A 19,230-nucleotide genomic window follows, 5' to 3' on the forward strand; every position below is an offset into this window, starting at 1 on the left:
TTTGAGCACTCACACTCTGACACGTGTATACGTGTCTGAATGCGCGGCGCGTTACTCCGTGGGAATGGAGCCTTAATGTTCATTTTCTTGCCACAGAAAGGTATGTTCATAAGCTACTAACAGACCCTATAACATGCAAGTAGTTTAGCCATTTCAGTTGTAGTATACTCTCTTTAAAAATGATTTCCATTAAATGTTACGTTTTTCCACAATTTCTACATTTAACCACCTGAATTTCTGTATCTTTATGTAAATTCCACAGTCTAGTTATTAAATGAGTGGCAACATTTTATAAGAGTTCTTACAATCTTTCTTCCTTAAAAATACAATTACAAATACAATGCTCAATATTGTTTGTAATTGGAAGGTATCATATAAGAATGATTTCGTCTTCCTGTGCTTGCACCAGATTTCATGTTCATTTGTTTGGGTGAGATAGCTCCATAATTGTAATAACAAGTGATGCTTGATCTGGGTGTAAGCGATATCATGTTCAGAAGCAGTAAAATAGGGTAGGATGTCTGTACATTTATACACATCCCTCAGCTCTTAGTGATATGGACACTTCTACTTAACTGTTTTGACAGGTAGAAGGTGAGCAAACGGAAAATGTTCTGCTCAGCTGTTCTGTGCAAGCACAATTTAGATAAACTCATTGGAAACACATGTACGCACTGACAAGTGCCAAAAATGTATTTGGTGAACTTATTTGAATTATCTTTTTCATTGTAAGAGAAGCTTAAGATCGAGCAAAATTCAAAATTTGTCTCTGCATGTGTTATAATCTCCACCATCATCATGTTATTACCGTAATGCAGTTTTGCATCACTATCCTTTACTGCAACATAAAATGTACCTAAAGTGAATTTTATTTTTTTGTTTTGTTATATTTTTATGTACCATTAGGGGATGTAGAAACAGCAGGGTGCTTTTTGTTTGAGATTGTCTAGCATGGACAGAATGACCCGGCTTTGAAAACTTTGACACCACAATATACCATCCATAGCATCTCATTACGCCGCCAACCCTGAAGGGGGGATTCTGTGGTATTTGCTTCACTACAAATAGTCTAGCAATGATCCAGATTTTGTAAAAAGGCCTTGTTTTCTTTTTTGTCAGGATCAATGTAGAAAGCACAGATTGGATAGAGTTGGTCCCCATCACACTCAATAATACATCCAGCTCTGCTGGTAAAAATCCCTTGGGGATCTTGGTGAAAGATGTCAAGTGTATCATTACTTTATTTGACCTTCTAAGGGAGCCTGCACACGGAGTTACGCTACACTCATTCTGAATGTAAGACTCGTTCAGAATGAGCGCGTAAAAACCAGATCCCATTGATTTCTATGGGTGCCGGCATATGTGCGCTACTCATTGAAATCAATGGGGGGCTTTTTTCCCTATTGCTTTCAATGTGATACACACATATCACATTGAAAGCTATAGGTAAAACAGCCTCCCATTGATTTCAATAGAAAATCAATGGGATCTGTTTTTTACGCCTCTCATTCTGAACGAGTTTTACGTTCAGAATAAGTGGAGCGTAACTCCGTGTGCAGGCTCCCAAATGGTGACCCGGCTGGTCATGAGATGAGCAGGTTGACCTACTGATTCACACACAAGCTGGAAGTCACTTTTTTATGTAAGTCAACGACAGCCTGGATCTTAACCCCTTGGAGACGCAGCCCAAAAGTACCTTAAGTACAAGGCCTCATCTCGTATCGGCCATGTGTCAATTTATATGGTAATAACTTTCAGATGCTTTAAGTTATCAAATTGATTCTAAGGCCCTATGTAGGGTCCCGCAGCAAAAAAAAAAAACCCTGCGGGAAAAAACGTAGCGGCAAGGCATCTCACAGAAATTTCACAGAGGTTAATATCTGCAGACATTCTGCTTCAATTATACCCATAGGGAAACTAGTAATTCCCATTCCACCTTTCCTGTAACTGTAAAACGCTACTTTTGTTTTGTGACACACTGTACTTTGTGTCAGTGGTAAATTTTGGTCGATATGTTTTGTCTTTGATTATGAAAAAATACTACCCATATTATTTCATAAATATAATTTACCATATCTATGATTTATGTTGCAATCAAACTTTAACCCTATTATTGTTTTAGTCTAGCAGAAACCTTCCAAATTTTGTAAAGGAATTTTTTTTAGGGACCATGTTACATTTGCAGAGCCCCTGAAGTGCCAGAACAGTGGAACCCCCTCCCACCCCCCCACCCCCTAAAATGAGAGGTGTTTCACAGAATTATTTTACTATTAGCGTCAGTATACACAGAGTTTTTTTACACTGATTTTGCCACTAAATCTGCCTTAAAATCAGCCTCCAAAAAGAGCCTCTATTGGGAGGTGCTTTTTTGGGGCTGATTTTGAGGCAGATTCAGCATCAAAATCAGCGCCAGAAAACTCTGTGTGCACTGACCCCCATGGTTCATGGTCACGTGGAGTTTTTTGGCAAGGAAAAAATCCGCTTCAGGAATTAGGAAATGTTTTTTTCCTCCAGCACAGTGTATGGACCTTGAAAAAACCACTAGCAGTTTTTCACATCGTTTCTGCCAATTCCACATGGATTTTCTGCCTCCCAATTGACTGCGTTGGATTTTTCAGGTGGAATCCACCTGACGGAAGCTTTTTTTCTGCTAGCGGAAAAAATCCACTAGCGATACCTATAGAACTCTATGGGGAGGCATTTTTTCCATGTGGATTCTGACACGGATTCAGTACCAAAATCCTTGCCAAAAAACTAAGTGTGAATGAACCCTAAGGGTCAGGTCACACAGAGTTTTTTGGCACTGATTTGGACACCAAATCCGCTTCAAAATCAGCCTCCAAAAAAAACCTCCCAATAGAGGCTGATTTGAGGGGGATTCAGCGTATAAAAAAACTCAGCGCCAAAAAACTGTGTGCTCTGACCCTTGAGGTGTGAAAATGAAACGTTCTTTTTTTTTTTACAATAAAATGTCACTTTTTGTCAAATTTTTCATCTTCACAAGGAGTTAAAAGGAGAAATTGCACCCCACATTTTGTTCCATAATGTGTCCTGAAAACTACAACACCCCATATGTGCTGGTACCCTGATGTATGGGAACATGGAAGTGCTCAAAATGGAAAAAAAAGTGCTAAGTGGCTTTTAGAGGACAGATTTTGTTGGAATAGTTTTGAGGCACAATGTCCTATTTGCAGTGCCCCCAAGTCGCCAAAACAGAGAGAAACCACAAAACGTGACCCCATTTTTTAAAACTAGACCTCTCAAAAAAATTAGTGAGTACTTTTACCCTACAGGTATTAGAACTTCCTATAATTGGGCTGGGAAAATAGAAAGCAACATATAGAATTTGTTGTAATAGTTTTTAGGAATAATAACTCATTTATAGAGCCCTCAAGGTGTCAGAACAGTGAAAACTCCCAACATATGACCCTATTCTGTAAACTAGATCCCCTCAAGAAATTTATCAAGGGTATAGCGAGTTCTTTTACCCTACTGGTGCTACACAGAATTGGGCTGGAAAAATACAAAGCAACATATTTTTTCTATAAAATGTTGCTTAGACCTGAATATTTTCATTATCACAGGGGATTAAAAGAGAAAATGCACCCTGCAGTTTATTAAGCATTTTCTTCCAACTCCAGAAATAACCCACATGTGGATGTAAACTTATATATGGGCACACATTGAGACATCCCAGTTTTTGGAAGGCAGAATTTGTTGTAATAGTTTTCAGGAACAATATCTTATATACAAATTTATCAAGGCATATAGTGAGCATTTGGACTCCACAGGTCAATTACAGAATTGAGCAGTAAATTTGGAACATGGCATATTTTTAAATAAAATGTTGCTTTAACTTAATTTGTTTCATTTAATTTCCACTATGGGTTAAAGTACAAGAAAATGCACCCTGATGTTTGATCACAATTCGAGACTCAGAAGGGATACAATGTTATTTGTAGGATCAAATTCCAATAAACAGTTTTTGAGGCACCATGTCCCATTTGCAGAGCCTCTGAAGAACCAGAACAGTGAACACCCCAAATGATAACCTCAGTTTGAAAACTAGAACCCCCTAAGAAATTGTGAGTATTTTGACCCCACAGGGTAATTTATTTTCCAGAAATTTAGGGACAACAGAGGTTGAAAGGTAAATCACAGAGTACATCACGGTATAAGGAGGAGATATTACATGTAAAAAAATAAAAAAAATAAATAAAAAAATCCATGGATGTGCGGTACAATCTGGAGCACTCCTTCATGCATAGGCCAGGTTTTCGGCAGGTGTCACACTGATAAATTGTGTCTTTACTTATCCCTCTTTTGGAACAGACTCTGCACCTTTTTGGGTCTTCCCTTTCTTTGCAGTTTATGGGACTTTATTGGGAAAATGTTGCTCTGGTACAGTACAGACATCTTCAATTCCAGAAGTACTGGGGCCAGACAATTCTTGGACCCCAAATATCAGGGCCTTGATAACTTTCTCCTAAAACTGAAGTAATATTCCTGCCCTGCCTGCATATCACAAAAGCGTTATACAGTGCCATCTGCACGATCTGTATGGCCAGGCATTGTACCACACTTTCGTTTTTTCACTACACTATACAGCTTCAGGACTTGATCGAATACCTCAACCCCTCCCATACACTTATTGTAGGCCAGGATGCAGTTTTGTTTGGGGGTAAGGGTACTGGTACCACGTAGAGGGAGAAGGTCACAGCAGAAATCCTATAGCGGTCCCCGAGTCTGGGGATACAGTGAGCCCCGACCATTCCACCATACTATTGCATTACCATAAGACCCTTTTGAAGAAATTTGTGACCAATCTCTGTTGCAATCGCTTCCTTCATGCTCCTTATCATGTCCCATTCCTAACTAGAAACCAAGAGGTATTGCATGGGCCTGTGAATGGTAAACATAGTCTAAACACACATAAAGGTAGTGAGTTATGTTTATTCATTTATGACAAGTATGTCCCGCCTTCAGTCACATTGTCTTAGTCCTGGAAAATCCCTTTAAGATTTCATATACTTTCATAGAAACTAGGAACTTCTGGCTGGTGTGTGAATCAGCAGGTCAATCTGAAATGCCAAATAAAGTGAATGATGTACTCAATGAGTGAGTTCATTACTCACTTTGTATTCGTATTCCCTGGGTATACCACAGGGCTAAGGCTGGGTTCATATCTGTGCCTCTATTGAAGGACTGTCTTTTACAGGCTTTCAGCTTTATAACAATGGACACCATTATAGTCAATGGGTCGACCAGAACAATGGAGGCTATGGCGCGAATATGACTCTAGTGTAAGCCTTCATAAATTTGGCCAGAGTGGGGCTTTGACATTACGGAGAACAGTGACAATGCTGTTTTTTTATTTTGCAAAAACAGAATCATGAGTTCATTTCATCTGAAACAATTGTGTTTCCTTGGAAATAGTTATTACCCTTTCCACATTTCCATTCCCAGGACTGTTAAGTGGAGCCAGGGCTTAGCATTACATCACCAGAAATGTCTACTTTAAAGACTGCTAAGCATTGCAAAACGTCTTGAAATCACTAAAGAAAACATTAAAAGCTTCACATTTTCAGGATCATCCAAAATATGATCCATGACAGATCAGTGGTAATTTGCTACAATGCTATAATGCGGAGTGCAAGAGTCGAAAGATTTGTTGACAAGTGTTCATCCATTATATAAATAATCCAGCGGCTGTTTAGAGTAATCCGTGAGCATAACATCTATTGTTGGGATACTTATAAATAGAAAATTTGGCAGACTCATAAGCTTTTGTAAAGGTGGAGTGGATTAAGAATGAGTTACCCTATTTGATGGTTAAAGTAGAAGTGAAGACCTTACATCACTGGGAAGTTTTGTGCTGCAAGTCATTGACTTTTCAAATCTATTTTTAACCTAATAACATTGAAGATATTTTCCTACAATTTGTGTTATCTTTTAAATCATCCAGGAATTGACTCAGATGAAGAGGGCCCTTGGAGCTCAAGCTTTAAAGTGAAGTTCCTTTTTATGTTAAAATGTATTTTTGGAAAACGTATACAGAACTTGTATTGATTACTTTTCATTCATTCATTCAATCATTCATTCATTCATTCATTCATTCTGCAAAAGATTTTTGTACTGGTCAGTCTCAGTCTTAGATGTTTGTGTGATCAGTCTCATGGCAGTTGCATTGTGGCACATAGTACACACTTCCCACCACCCTCCTGCCTTGTTATCTTACTGTCAGTATATATATATATATATATATATATATATATATATATATATATATAGATATATGTGTGTGTACAGGGATGCATAGGGCGTCTTTACGTGGCCAAGTGTAGATTTTAATTATAGCATTTTGGGGAATGCGTATTGCTTTGTTCACTTTTTAATACTTTTTTTTTCAGAGGCAAATCAGTGAAAAAAACATCAGTTAAGCACTTTTGATTTTTTTTTCCTGCTATGCTGTTCACTGTATGGGTAAAAAAAATTTTATAGATTTTGAGAGTAGGAATTTTTTGGGAAAAGGGTGATTTTAAATATTTTTAAATTTTTTAAATATTTTTTCTACTAGGGGATCAAATCATTGCATTGGCATTGAAAAATATTGTTATTTGTATGACAGGCTGCATAAAGCAGCCTACCATACAAATGAATGGCAGACAAACCTTCAATAGACTCCCAGCTTTCATGTAAATGGAACGCTGGCCCCTGAATCTTGCTCCAGATGCCGACAAACTCCGGCAAAATGGCAGAGCCCAGGCATTGCTGGCAAAATGGCGCCTCGGTCAACTTTGACTAGGGTTCCAGGGGGGGATAATGGCTGTTATCAGTATAATATAATACAGCAGGGACTCAGTGGCTATGGCAGCCATTCAGCACCATATTTAAAGACATGACATATGCCGTACTATTATGGCAGGTGTATGGAAGGGGTTAAAGAGAACCTTTCACCACCTTCACCAATTCAAGCTCTTAACATTGGTTAATAAGCACCACTACACTGATTCTAGCTCAACTGGAATTTTTTTTCTCTAGCCCCCACTGTTCCAAGCAACAAGTGCAGTTACTTTTGGTGCCTGAAGTTCTATTTAAGCTCTGTAATGTCAGAAGGGCACTGTCAGGTAGGGGGTTTTATTCAGAGCTCCAATCACTTGTTGAAACTGGTGAAAGGTCCTCTTTATGTACACCTATGAGTGAAATGTGACTAAGCAGTAAAAATAGGTACTATAATTAAGATATATTAAGACTCTGTGTCGTATTGCTATTCCTTCTAATTTCACTAAAGGTAGACTTGAGTTATAATATAAAGTCATTGAAATCTTAATGCTAGGTCATTTTGCAATACATTGTAAATATGTAACCCATCCTGAAATTGCAGATTTTGTTGAAATAAAGAATGTTAGAGCACAATATTCCTATATGACATGCAATACCATTTTCTGATACCGTGTTAAAACAGGTTTCATATGATCAACACAATAAGGTGCATAAACAAAATTTAAGGTTCTTACAGACCTGATAGGAATGTTATTGCGCGTCCATGTGATCTCTGACTGAGGATATGAGTCAACTGTACACATGAAAGTAGCGACATCCTCCACTAAAGCATCAAGGGTTTCAAGGGGAGTAGTGATGAAAGGAGCTTAATAAAAGAACAAATCATAATTAATATCACATACATAAATACATATCTTGAAATCATAAAAACATTAGGACATCACAATGTGCTTTCCTTAGCTACAAAACATTAAGGATACACTGTCAGAATAGAACTCTGTCCTTCCTTACCTGTCGTATTGACTGGACTTGTCCAGAAATTCTGTGCATTACAAATTAAGCAGCTTTTATACAAAAAACGCCATTATTTTAAGAAAAAGTGTAACAAAGTGATAGCTATCCTATATGTACATAGAATAGGATTGTACACTGTAAATGGAGGTGCCAGTCAAGGGCCAGTCATGGCCAATATCAAAAGTAAAGATATTGACAGCACTCACGTCCAAGAGTTAAGTGAAAAATTCTTTATTCAGGTTTCACAGTGCAAGTAAAATTCGCAGTCAGCACATATTTATCACGTATTCCATTCCATGAGGTGGTATAATCTACATAGTTATAATGGGACCACCATCAGTCTTACTAGTGATGGTCCCGCTATCACAGAAGAGCTGATGCTGCTATTGAATTCAATTGAGACATCGGCACTCCGTTCATTTGACCATTTGAGTTTAATGCCATTAGAACTCATTTCAATGAGATTCAGGAACATTTTTTTCAATTAAATTTTTTAGGCAAAAAATGGGAAAGAAAAACGTCAGGATTTTTTTCTGCCTCCCATTTATTTCAATGGAGATGCATGGCAGAATCCGCCTGAGGATAGGTCATGATGCATCTTTTTTCCTGCAGCTAAAAAACCCGCTAGAAGAAAACTGACTGGCATTGAAATGAATGGCAGGCTTTAACCATCATGGAAAATAGCTGAGGTGCATGAGTTACAGATAACCAAGCCCATCACTGTTGAAAAGCTGGCAAACACATATCATGAATACCCCCAACCTGTCACAATGGCAACACCCCATATAAGGAAAAGAAACAAGTGGATGGTTTATTAAAAAAGAAAAAAAAAAAAGGCAAAAAGGACGGACTTTGATTAAAACTGTATTAGGCTAATCTAAGGCTCCGTTCCCACGGAGTAACGCGCCACGCATTCAGACACTTACACACGTGTCAGAGTGTGAGCACTCAAAACAGATCCTATTCACTTCAATGTGTTCCGGCTTATGGGCGCTACACATTGAAATCCATGGGAGGCTTTTTAACCCGTTAATTTCAATGTGTAGCACGCGTGAGCCAGCACACATTGAAGTGAATGGGATCTGTTTTGAGTGCTCACACTCTGACACGTGTGTAAGTGTCTGAATGCGTGACGCGTTGCTCCGTGGGAACGGAGCCTTAGATTACCGATCCCCAAGCGGACTTCCCGAACGGAATACTGAACAGAGATGTGAACCAGTCCTAAGGCGAGTGGCAGGTGTAATCTTTACACTAGTAGGAATACATAAGCAGATCTTATTAGCAGATCTATCAGTATCTATATCCTTAAGATCAGCTAGTGACGCTGGCGTGTATAGGAATAGATTGCAACCTGCTCCTCTTTATGTCCCTCACACAGAGGCGGTAGTTCTGCTCGGTGTTATCCATATACTTACAGGGTCTAACTAGTAATTGTAGTTAGGGATCAGTATATAGTTTAGGGTAGTGATAGGTTAGGCTTCCAATGGCAACTAGATAGATATTAAGCCCTGTTGCACTGGTATATTAGTGGGCAGGTTAAGGCCTCAGTGTTACTGTAGTCAGGCTGGCATCTACTACTGTTGTTGTTGCCCTGTTTGTTGCGTGGAGAATTCCTTTCATTAAGCGCCATTATCATCTCCTGATAGGCTGTGGGTCATCTCCTGGAAGAATCCGAGGATCTCCAGTCATCCACAGGGGCCCCTGCACCTGGATCTTTTCTCTTATTGCCTGGAGGTAATGCGCACAGAACTCTTGCTAGCTACTGTATATATACCCGGGTATATAACTTAAGACTTTTGCAGGATCGCTGGTTGTTGTAGTACTGTCATGTTCTCAGTATACTGCAAGTATTTACTATATAATTTTGACTCTTATAAAGCTATTGTAACCTTATGTGGTATCTATATATATTCTTCAGACTGTGAGATTAGTATAGTAATCCTTGTTAAAGCTGCTAACTGTACTTCATGGGTAAGTCCGCCCTGTAATGCAAAGGCTCTATCTTGGGTGGAGGCACTGAAATACTTCATATATGTTCCCATTCTTCCCTCCAGGTCCCAATATACCCACAGGTCAGCGCCAGAGTCTGTTATGGGAGGGATAGTACTCATTATCCCCCCCCCCCCCCGCCGCCGCATTAGGGCTACAAAGGATACAGCAGTGAGTAACACACAGTACTGCTTGGGATGGCGTCCCTATGTCTGAAGAGTCCAGGAGAAGAAAAGTAGGTGGATACAAAGGAGGTGGTGGATGTGACAACTGGCAGTAGGAGGGATACACAATGATGGGAGTGGAACAGAAGAGAAAGCGGGCAGAACAAAGTGGGGCATTACTAGAGTTGCAGGGGATGGGGTAGCGATGTGGGGGACGCTGATAGACAAGCAGGGTGGTAGAATACAAGACACTTTGACCAGGAATCAGACACAATGTCGGCCACTAAAAATGAGTGGATATAGCAAATGAACTTGGGTAAATGGAGAATGCTGGGACTTCAAAGAAAGTCTAGTGGCAGTGCAGTCAGCACAACAGGGACATGGAAAACACCCACAAGTTGCAAATAGAGTGAAAACTAACCTCCCAGCTTTACAGCACATGCATGTAAACCGTATGCATTTAACAGTTATTTAGAACAGTTCCTGCAGAACCCCTTTAAATTGCTTATAGAAGCTGTGGTCCGGTCTCTGTAACCACATGTTGATTTCCACCCATTTCTGTGCTTCACCTGTATTTGTTGTGGTTTTCAGACAAGTACAACTTACATGATAATGCTCCTGGACCGCAACGTGTACAGCAATCAAACTCAATGGATAGCAAGACAAAGATTATTGGGCACAACCAGAACTGATGCAACTAGCCATGACTAGTCATCTAAATGCTATACTGTATATGGACCTTCACGTGAAATATTAACCACAAAGCTTTTATATTATACCATGATCAAAGAAAATTCCACAGGGGCTGAAAAGTAAATCATACCATACTGAAACAGGCAACAATACAATGCATCAAATATCTTCAAAGCCTTGTAACACATGTTGTGGTTTTCATGCTTTGGAGCACTTGGAACACTCCATATGAACAGCCTTAGTATTCACACAAGTGCAAGCCTATTTTGGTATGGAATTTGCCACCGTCTAAGGCCCAGTTCACATCTGCGTTCAGTATACCGTTCAGGGAGTCCACTTGGGGACCCCCCAAAAGGAATACTGAACGCATTAAAAGTGGTTAGCAGAGAAACCACATGGACCCCATAGACTATGTAGGATACTGTCTGAAGAGACAGTATCCTACATTGGCTAACAGCAAAGAGCCCCTTCTAGTCATGAAAGTTGCTCTGACCAGCAGTAAGGTCACTCCATCAGCAGCTTGGTTGGCGGACCTCTCTGCTTCTTTCTGAAGAAGTCGAAAGCTCTGTTACCACCAAAATCCAGGCAGGCCTAATGCAGCATCACACCAAGCCTCAGACAAACATCAAGGTCCACGCATCACCCCAAAAAAAGGAAATATGGCTACACAACCTCAGATACTGATGCTTGTAGGTGAGTTCTTCCTCCTGACTTGGGATCTTTAGTACATAGAGTACTCTCATACTTGGACTTTTACAAAATCATACCTTGTTTTTAGTCAGAATTGGTAGCAGCTGCAGAATTTTACAGAAAAAAAAGTATGTGTGTAACATTTATTAAGGAGGACCTTTTATGTGCTTTGGCATTGTTATATACCACTAGAAAGCTCACAGCACGCTGAATTCATCACACCATCAGCTTTAATGTGGTATGTGCCCCAGATGCAGAGGTATTGGTGCTGTTGGTTGCGGCACCAACATCCCTTTACTGTCAGAGGGGCAGGTCTTACAGCTCAGCGTCACCACTAGGCTGTGAGGAATACCCTCCTGACAATATTGGACTATGGAAGAGTAATGTCAGGGGGCGTTCCTTACCACCCACCAAAACTAATGTCACTAGTACCTCTGCAATTGGAACATATATTGATAAAGCAGAGCAGTTCAGCACACTGTCAGCTTTCTAGCAGTATATAACTCCGCTAATGTCAGAGGATATCAAAGGACCTCTTTAATGTGACAAATGTAAAAGTTAATGAATAACCAAAAAACAAGGCCATACTACGGTAAAAATCTCTAATATATTAATAGCAATGAATGAAAAACATACAATAGTGCACATAGGGGGAATGAATAGAGGGAATACCAACAAACATGAAAGTGCAGGAAAACAGTAGCTTCATCCAGACGAAGCCTGCAGCGAAAAATGCGTCAAGTGGTTTACTTAACAGGTGGTCTATCCTGGGTACTGTTCTTTATTTCTTACAATATGGTTACCTTTTTTTTTTTTACTTATGTTGGTATAATACCTGCGGTACCTTACTTAGATATATAGTTTACATCTCAGGCACTTTCTTCTTTCTGTTTGTTAACATATTGTGGGGAAGGTAGCTCGGTGGCAGCAATAGTGTGGACCCAACCAGTCAGAGACAGGGACACAATATCTTGTGCAAATAGGTTTATTTGGAAAAATAGCAAAATAAATAAACCTTCACTTCAGGCACAAAATAAGCAAAATAAAAATGCAACCTTAACTTCAGACAAAACATCAAACAAAACCCTGCTCATCTGAGCACTTAGACGGACATAAAAATCAGGGGCTTCTAAATGTTGTGTAAATGAGCAGGTCAGTCTGCCGATCACATGACCAGCCCATTGAACTATTTTGAGTCTGAATAAAGAGAACTATGCACGATGAGTGGTTACATCATTCACTTTATATCAGTATGCACTGTACTATAGGGTTATAGCATAATAAATTTGGCCAGAGTGAGGATGTGGTGCCAGCAATGTTCATCTATTGTCTTGACTATATGTTCAGACCATACAATCAATCATGTAGGAATCTCATGCAAATGTACAGTACTTTCACTGTAGTCCATGCTTATCTGGTCGACATGTAGGGAACATATATAAAATCTCTTATAATGTGAGATTTAAGGATCATAGTCAGTGTTGTATTAGGGCTCTTTTTTATACAGAGCTGTAATAGGGATTATAGAGAATTGCACAAGCCCTTTACTATATTTCCTTAGATCTTTGATGTTATATGAAGGTATACATATCTTTTCTGTCAGATTTATCCAAATACATTGTAGACTGTTCCATCACACACTGTATGTACTCCATATGTATTATAGCATATTCCATCAGACTGTATATGCACTTCGCATGTATGAAGAGATTGTACATAAACGAATGAACATAAAGTCTGAAGGAATCTGTTTGGAGTCTGTATGCCTCTGTAATAAAGTAGCCATATAGGCTGCGGTGTGTACAAAACCTCAATTACAGTAGAACAGATCAATCTCATCACTTTTATATCATATTTATCTATTTAAAACATCAATATTAGACTACTATAAAGTACCATGTAAGGGCAAGTTGTCAGTAATCTGTGTTTCTATAAAAGCATGTTACTTGTAGTTGAAACATTTGCGCATGTTTACACCAAAAAGTTTCTGAGCCTGGAGCAGTTTATGGTAGAGTCAGAGCTTTCAATGTGCATCTGGAATGAGTAAATAGCTACATATTTACTTGTGATTAGGCAGATTAAGTTTTATTTTCGGGTCAATGAAAGAGGCCAGAACAAATCGGATTCCAAGCTGAATATGTCTTAACACCCTAACAAACACCTCCAGCTGATCAGCTCCATTTTATGATTTATTCTAATTTCTGTAATCTTGTTACATAACCAGGATTTTTTTTTCCAGCTGTAAAGAATTCTAATGTGAATAAGACTAATCTAGCATTTCCAACAATTTTCCAGGCAGAGGTCTTCAGTTAAGATGTATCTTTATACTTAAACGGGTTTTATTAAAGATTTTTCAATAAAATACAGAACGAACAAAAGAAATACAGTCGAGCAACAATGCAGGAGCATACAAATCAGCGGGCAGGGAAGCCAAAAAGACCCCACTCCGTACATACCAAATACAGCCCAACAAGAGAAAGAAAAGGGGAATAAGAGAGGGACACAAAACAAGCAAACAAACACAAGACAGGGACGGAGAAACCACAAATAAGACAAGAAAAGCAAGGAGAAGAAGGAAAAAGAAAAGAGAACAAGCAAGGGGTACAAACAAGAGAGGAAAAGGGGGAAAAGAAGCAAACTGGAGGGAGACCCAAAAGAAAGAAAAACAAGAAAGACAAAACCAACTAAGTGGGGTGGAGGGAAGAACTCCACACAAAAAGGTGGGGAGACGGCAAAGAAAAGAGTTGCCAAAGACCACGCAACAGAAAGCGTGGAGACCCCGGTGGGAAACGGGCTTTTCCAAACAAAGAAGCCGGCACCCCATCCCAGGCCCCAGGCGAAAACACCAAAACCATGAGAATCTAATACAAAATGAAACGCTGACCAACAAAACAAAACAAAACATCAGGGGTCCGCACGACGCCACCTAGGGCTTCTTTGCAAAAATAGAAGAAACGATGAAGGCGGACCAAACAAAATAACAAAACCTCAGAGAGGGAGGGAACCCTAAAAAAAAAAAAAAAGGGAGACACAAGCAAAACATGTCCCAGAACCCTCCCACGAAAAGTCCCCCCAGGAAAAAAAAAAAGGGGGGGGGGGGGAAAGAGTCCACTTCTAGCGAACAGGAATGACAGCAGAGATGTCAGCAATCAGGTGGAAGCGCCAGAAGCAGCCAGAGACAGATCCGCCCCCTCCGGGGAGCGGGTCTTACGACACCTCCTAGAGCGCCTCTGAGGACGAGCAGGAAGAGCCGACAGAAGATCACCAGGGAACGGAGGCCAGGAGAGGGCAGGAACCGACGGTAGACCCAGGGCAGAAGCAAAATTGTAGCGTTCATCCGGATGGGACATAGAGATAACGCGACCACCATGACGGACCTGCAGGCGAAAAGGGAAGCCCCATGTATACGGAACTTGGTGCTGGTTAAGAACTTCTAAGAGGGGTTTCAGTGCCCTCTGTTTAGCAAGGGTGAGGCGAGACAAATCCGGCAGTAGCTGCAACTCAGTGTCCTGAAACAGAACCTTCGGGGCTTCCCGGGCTTTGCGCATGATCGCCTCCTTCAGCTGATAGCGGTGAACCCTGCAAATGATATCTCGAGGCCTATTGTCGCCAGGAGGGCGCGCACCCAGGGAGCGGTGCGCGCGGTCAAGTTCAATGGACGAGTCCAAGGGGGCCCCCAGAATGGAATTGAAGATGGTGCGCAAGGTAGCATCCAAATGTTGTGGCTCAACGGATTCAGGGAGACCCCACACTCTAATATTATTACACCGATTGCGATTCTCCAGGTCATCCAACATATCGGACAGAAACCGCAGTTGTTGAGTGTGAGAAGCAATGGTGGCCTCATGGGAGGAAAGCTGAGACTCGTGGGAGGCAGAGGCCGCCTCAAGGGAATCCACCTTGGTTTCTAGTTGTTGTACAGAGGAACGGACCGTGGAGAGTTCCGATTTGTAAGACTGCTCAAGTCGCACCACATGATCCTCCATATCAGACTTGGTGGGGACTGCCGCCAAGTGGGCACTAAGGCGGCGCAACTCCACAAGAGTATCAGCAATGGAGGCAGAGGAAGCACCAGAACCAGCAGAGTCATTAGCAATACAAAAACGAGGCCCACAATCCACGGGAGCTGAAGGTAATCCAGTAGGGACCGGCAGAGAAACAGATAAAGCTGGACGGCCCTGGAGAGACCGGAGGGGAGCAACAGGGAGGGAGCCGGAACCCCTGGGAGCAGCAGACAATGGGGATAGGCCACAGTCCTCAGGCTGGTCACAGTTTGGAGCCAAGTGACTCAGGGGCACTGTCTTAGGATCCAGGGACACATCAGTAGGGCCCAGAAGGGATGCAAGGGATGGCTGTGAGGAGGGGGACACAGCATGGGGCCAGGCAGATCTGTCCTCCCCCCAGGCAAGGCCCGTGGAGGCAACAACCAGAGGCTCCGGAGCAGGGGACATCATAGGGGCAGCAGGAGAGGGCGGCAGAGATGGCCAGGAGCTGTCTTGACCAAGCGCAGGCAGAAGGGAGGGCAGAGGAGAATCCAGGCCTACCTGACCATCGGCACCCATACCAGAAGAGAGTAGCGCAGGGCTGCAGGGGAGCTGCGTTGGTGGACGGGAGCCACAGGACGGCAGAACATCCGGGCCATCGCTGGAGACTGGAGCCGCCCGCATCTTCAGAAACAGCCGTGGAGCGAGACGGAGATATAGCAGGCCGGCCGCGTGGTGCGGCTGCAGTTGCGGGCGCCATCTTGGATCCGGCCGGCGAGGAGACCTCTTCAGTGCGCGGCACCCGAAGGAAGCGGGCGATAGAAGAAGGTCCCGGAGGGGTGGATGAGGATCGCTGGGAAGGCCTACGGTTCTTCCCCATCACCAGGTAGGTAAAAGCAGCGTCGGTCAGCGGGATAGCAGCGTTTCACCCAGGGCCAGAGACGGAGCGGAGACATTGAGCGTCCTCACTCCTCCATGGCCAAGCCACGCCCCCCTAAGATGTATCTTTAGAATATAAAGCAGCGTTTTACAAATAAATAAGTTTTTCTCCATGCCATGATTTTTAGGCAATTTAGGCTAATAATGCTAGTTGCTTTTTGTAAACTTAAATGCACAATTAACATGACATTAAAAGAGGATACAGCATTATATGCTCCACAGTGCCCCCCCACACACAGTATTATATGTGCCACAGTGGCCCCCCTCCCACACAGTAAAATATATCCACAGTGGCCCCACACACAGTATTATATTCTCCACAGTGGTCCCCCTGCACAGTATAATATTTTCCACATTGACCCCACACAGTATAATATGCTTCCTACAGTGGCCCCCACACAATATTATATGCTCCCCACAGTGGCCCCACACAGTATTATATTCTCCCAACAGTCCCCCTCTGCTTCAGTGCTATTATTATACTCTAGGGTTTGCTCAGAGCCCACAGTCAAATAATTGGAGGCCCAGGCAAGGTGATTAAAAATAACAAATGAATACTACACTTACCTCACTTCAACTGGGTATCCTTTCTCAAACCTGTTATCTTCAGCATCTTCATCAGTGCATCTCAGTAGTCACGAGGGGTACACTGACGTCATTACGTTGCCGGACCTCATATGACCGCTAGGGCCTAATCACAGGCTTCAGTCACATGATGGAAGAGCGCCCGAGAAGACGCTGATCTTAGGAGTGGTGAGTATAAGTATTTATTATTTTAAGTCACCTCCCCTGGGCTGGCATCGATTGGAAAGGGGCCTGGCCATATGCCAAGACCCCTTTCCATTAACAGTATGTATAGCAGTCAGAGAACCAGACTTTCCCCGACTGCTATCATAGTTGACCATCTCCATCTGGCTGCGGGCCCCATACTCCACCAGTTGCACCCCCTGCAACCTCGATTGTTACGCCAATGCTTAGATGTGAAAATTATATGAGCACCCCCACCCTCAAGTCACTGCAAATGTGTACCATTTATGACAGAGGGATTGGCCAGACATTACTTTTATAAGGCCATAAAAATTTAGTGTTGGTCAGCTGTACAGGGCCACATCTGATGCTCATATTATACACAACAAGGTACTGAAAGCAGATAGTAGCAATCAAGCAGTTGTACTGTAGCTCTGCTCCCATTAAAGTCAATGGGGGCTAATGTGCAGTCGCCCTGCCACTACACAATGAATAGAGCCAATTGTTCCCAGTCACGTCAGAGCCCCCCCCCCCCCAATCATAGTTATGTATCTGTTTTGGTACAATTATGCAATATCAAATTTATATAGTTTTATTTATATTTCAATCCCTTAACTAAAAACCCAAACTTTGCAAACAATTTTTTTTTCTTTGCAAAGTCGCCATATTCCGAAAGCTGTAACTTTTTTTTTTTTTTATATTTTGGTGGATGGAGATACATAAGTGTCTTTTTTTTTGCAGGGCTAAGTGTGCCTTTTAGTTATATCATTTTGGGGAATTTCTATTGCTTTGATCACTTTTTATTCAAATTTTTATCAGATGTGAAACGGCAGTCTGGAACTTTTGATTTTTTTTCCTGCTATGGCATTCACCGTACGGGAAAAATATTTTTATAAGTTTGTAGACCTGGTGTTTTCCGACACAGGGATACCTAATCTGTACGTGTTTTACAGTAATTTCTACTTCTACTTTTTTATGTAGTCTAGGGAAAGGGGTTTAAAGGTTTATTTAATAGACCCCATAGTGGTCTTGAACCCTAGGGATTCTGATCACTACTACAATGCATTACAATGCTAACACATTGCAAAATACTGGCAATTCTATGACCAGGAAAATGGTGCACCGTTCAGTTCTGCTGCATAAGGACTCCATCCTCTTATTAAACAAATTCAATGATTGCAGCACACTAACAAAATCTTTGACAAGCTGCAATACACAAAATATTCACTGGGTGAGCACACATAGACACGTGCAACAGAGCTCTTGTGAGAATGTACTTCAGAATCATATTTGTTTTTTTCAAAGCTGTCATCTTGCCCTTCACATCTTGGAATGCGTTGAACAAAGAGAAAAGGTAAGGAAGAATATATCTGTGCATTTAATAAAGGAATACAAAATTATTGTACAACGACCAAGGAACAGCAGTAGTCATGGCAGCACAGGAACCTTTAAAGGGGTATCCCTATGTACATAATCATATCTATATTTGTAGATAATTAAAAGTTAAACATTTTTGCAAATATAAGTAATTAAAAATGCTGCAAAGTTTTAAAGATTTTCTCTAACTTTCTTAGTGGTGACAGTCTTTTATCTTGATCGGTTGCCAATGGTTACGGCCACTAATGTAGAAACTTTCTATGGTCTGGGTCTTGTCAAGAACCCAGCTATGATTTCTTATTGTATCTGGGTTATCAGACAGGGACACTACATGTATCAGAAGATATCCCGGTCACAATAAGGAAATCATGGCTGATTTTCTGACCTTAGAAAGTTCCTGCATTCATGGTTTTAACTACTGGCAACTGATCAAGACAATAAGACAGTGATCACAAGATATTTAAAGAACATCTTTAAAACTTTGCAAAATATTTAACCCTTTCCCGCCGATGGCATTTTTTGATTTTCGTTTTTGACTCCCCTCCTCCTAAACCCCATAACTTTTTTATTTCTCCGCTCCCAGAGCCATATGAGGTCTTAATCTTGATCATGATGCCTCCATTAATTATTCTATATAATGTACTGGCAAGCTGGAAAAAAAAATCAGAATGGGGTGATTTGAAGAAAAAAATGCATTTCTGCGACTTTCTTACGGGCTTCGGTTTACGGCGTTCACTGTGCAGCCAAAATGACATGTCGGACTGCATTCTGTGTTTCAGTACGATTCCGGGGATACCAAATTTATATAGTTTTATTTACATTTTAACCACTTAAAAAAAAAATCCAAAACT

The 19,230-nt window shown here is 41.3% G+C and overlaps 1 protein-coding gene across 1 annotated transcript in view; it reads right to left on the reverse strand.

The window, feature by feature from the left end:
* MUSK (muscle associated receptor tyrosine kinase) overlaps positions 1–19,230 on the reverse strand; it is a 127,440-nt gene that overhangs the window by 87,855 nt on the left and 20,355 nt on the right. The window contains exon 2 of the mRNA XM_075280346.1: positions 7,522–7,648. Coding sequence (XP_075136447.1) covers positions 7,522–7,648 — 127 coding nt within the window. The remainder of the gene's footprint in view (positions 1–7,521; positions 7,649–19,230) is intronic.

The sequence above is a fragment of the Leptodactylus fuscus genome, chromosome 1 (genome assembly GCF_031893055.1).
Source record: "Leptodactylus fuscus isolate aLepFus1 chromosome 1, aLepFus1.hap2, whole genome shotgun sequence".
In the NCBI taxonomy this organism is placed as follows: Eukaryota; Metazoa; Chordata; class Amphibia; order Anura; family Leptodactylidae; genus Leptodactylus; species Leptodactylus fuscus.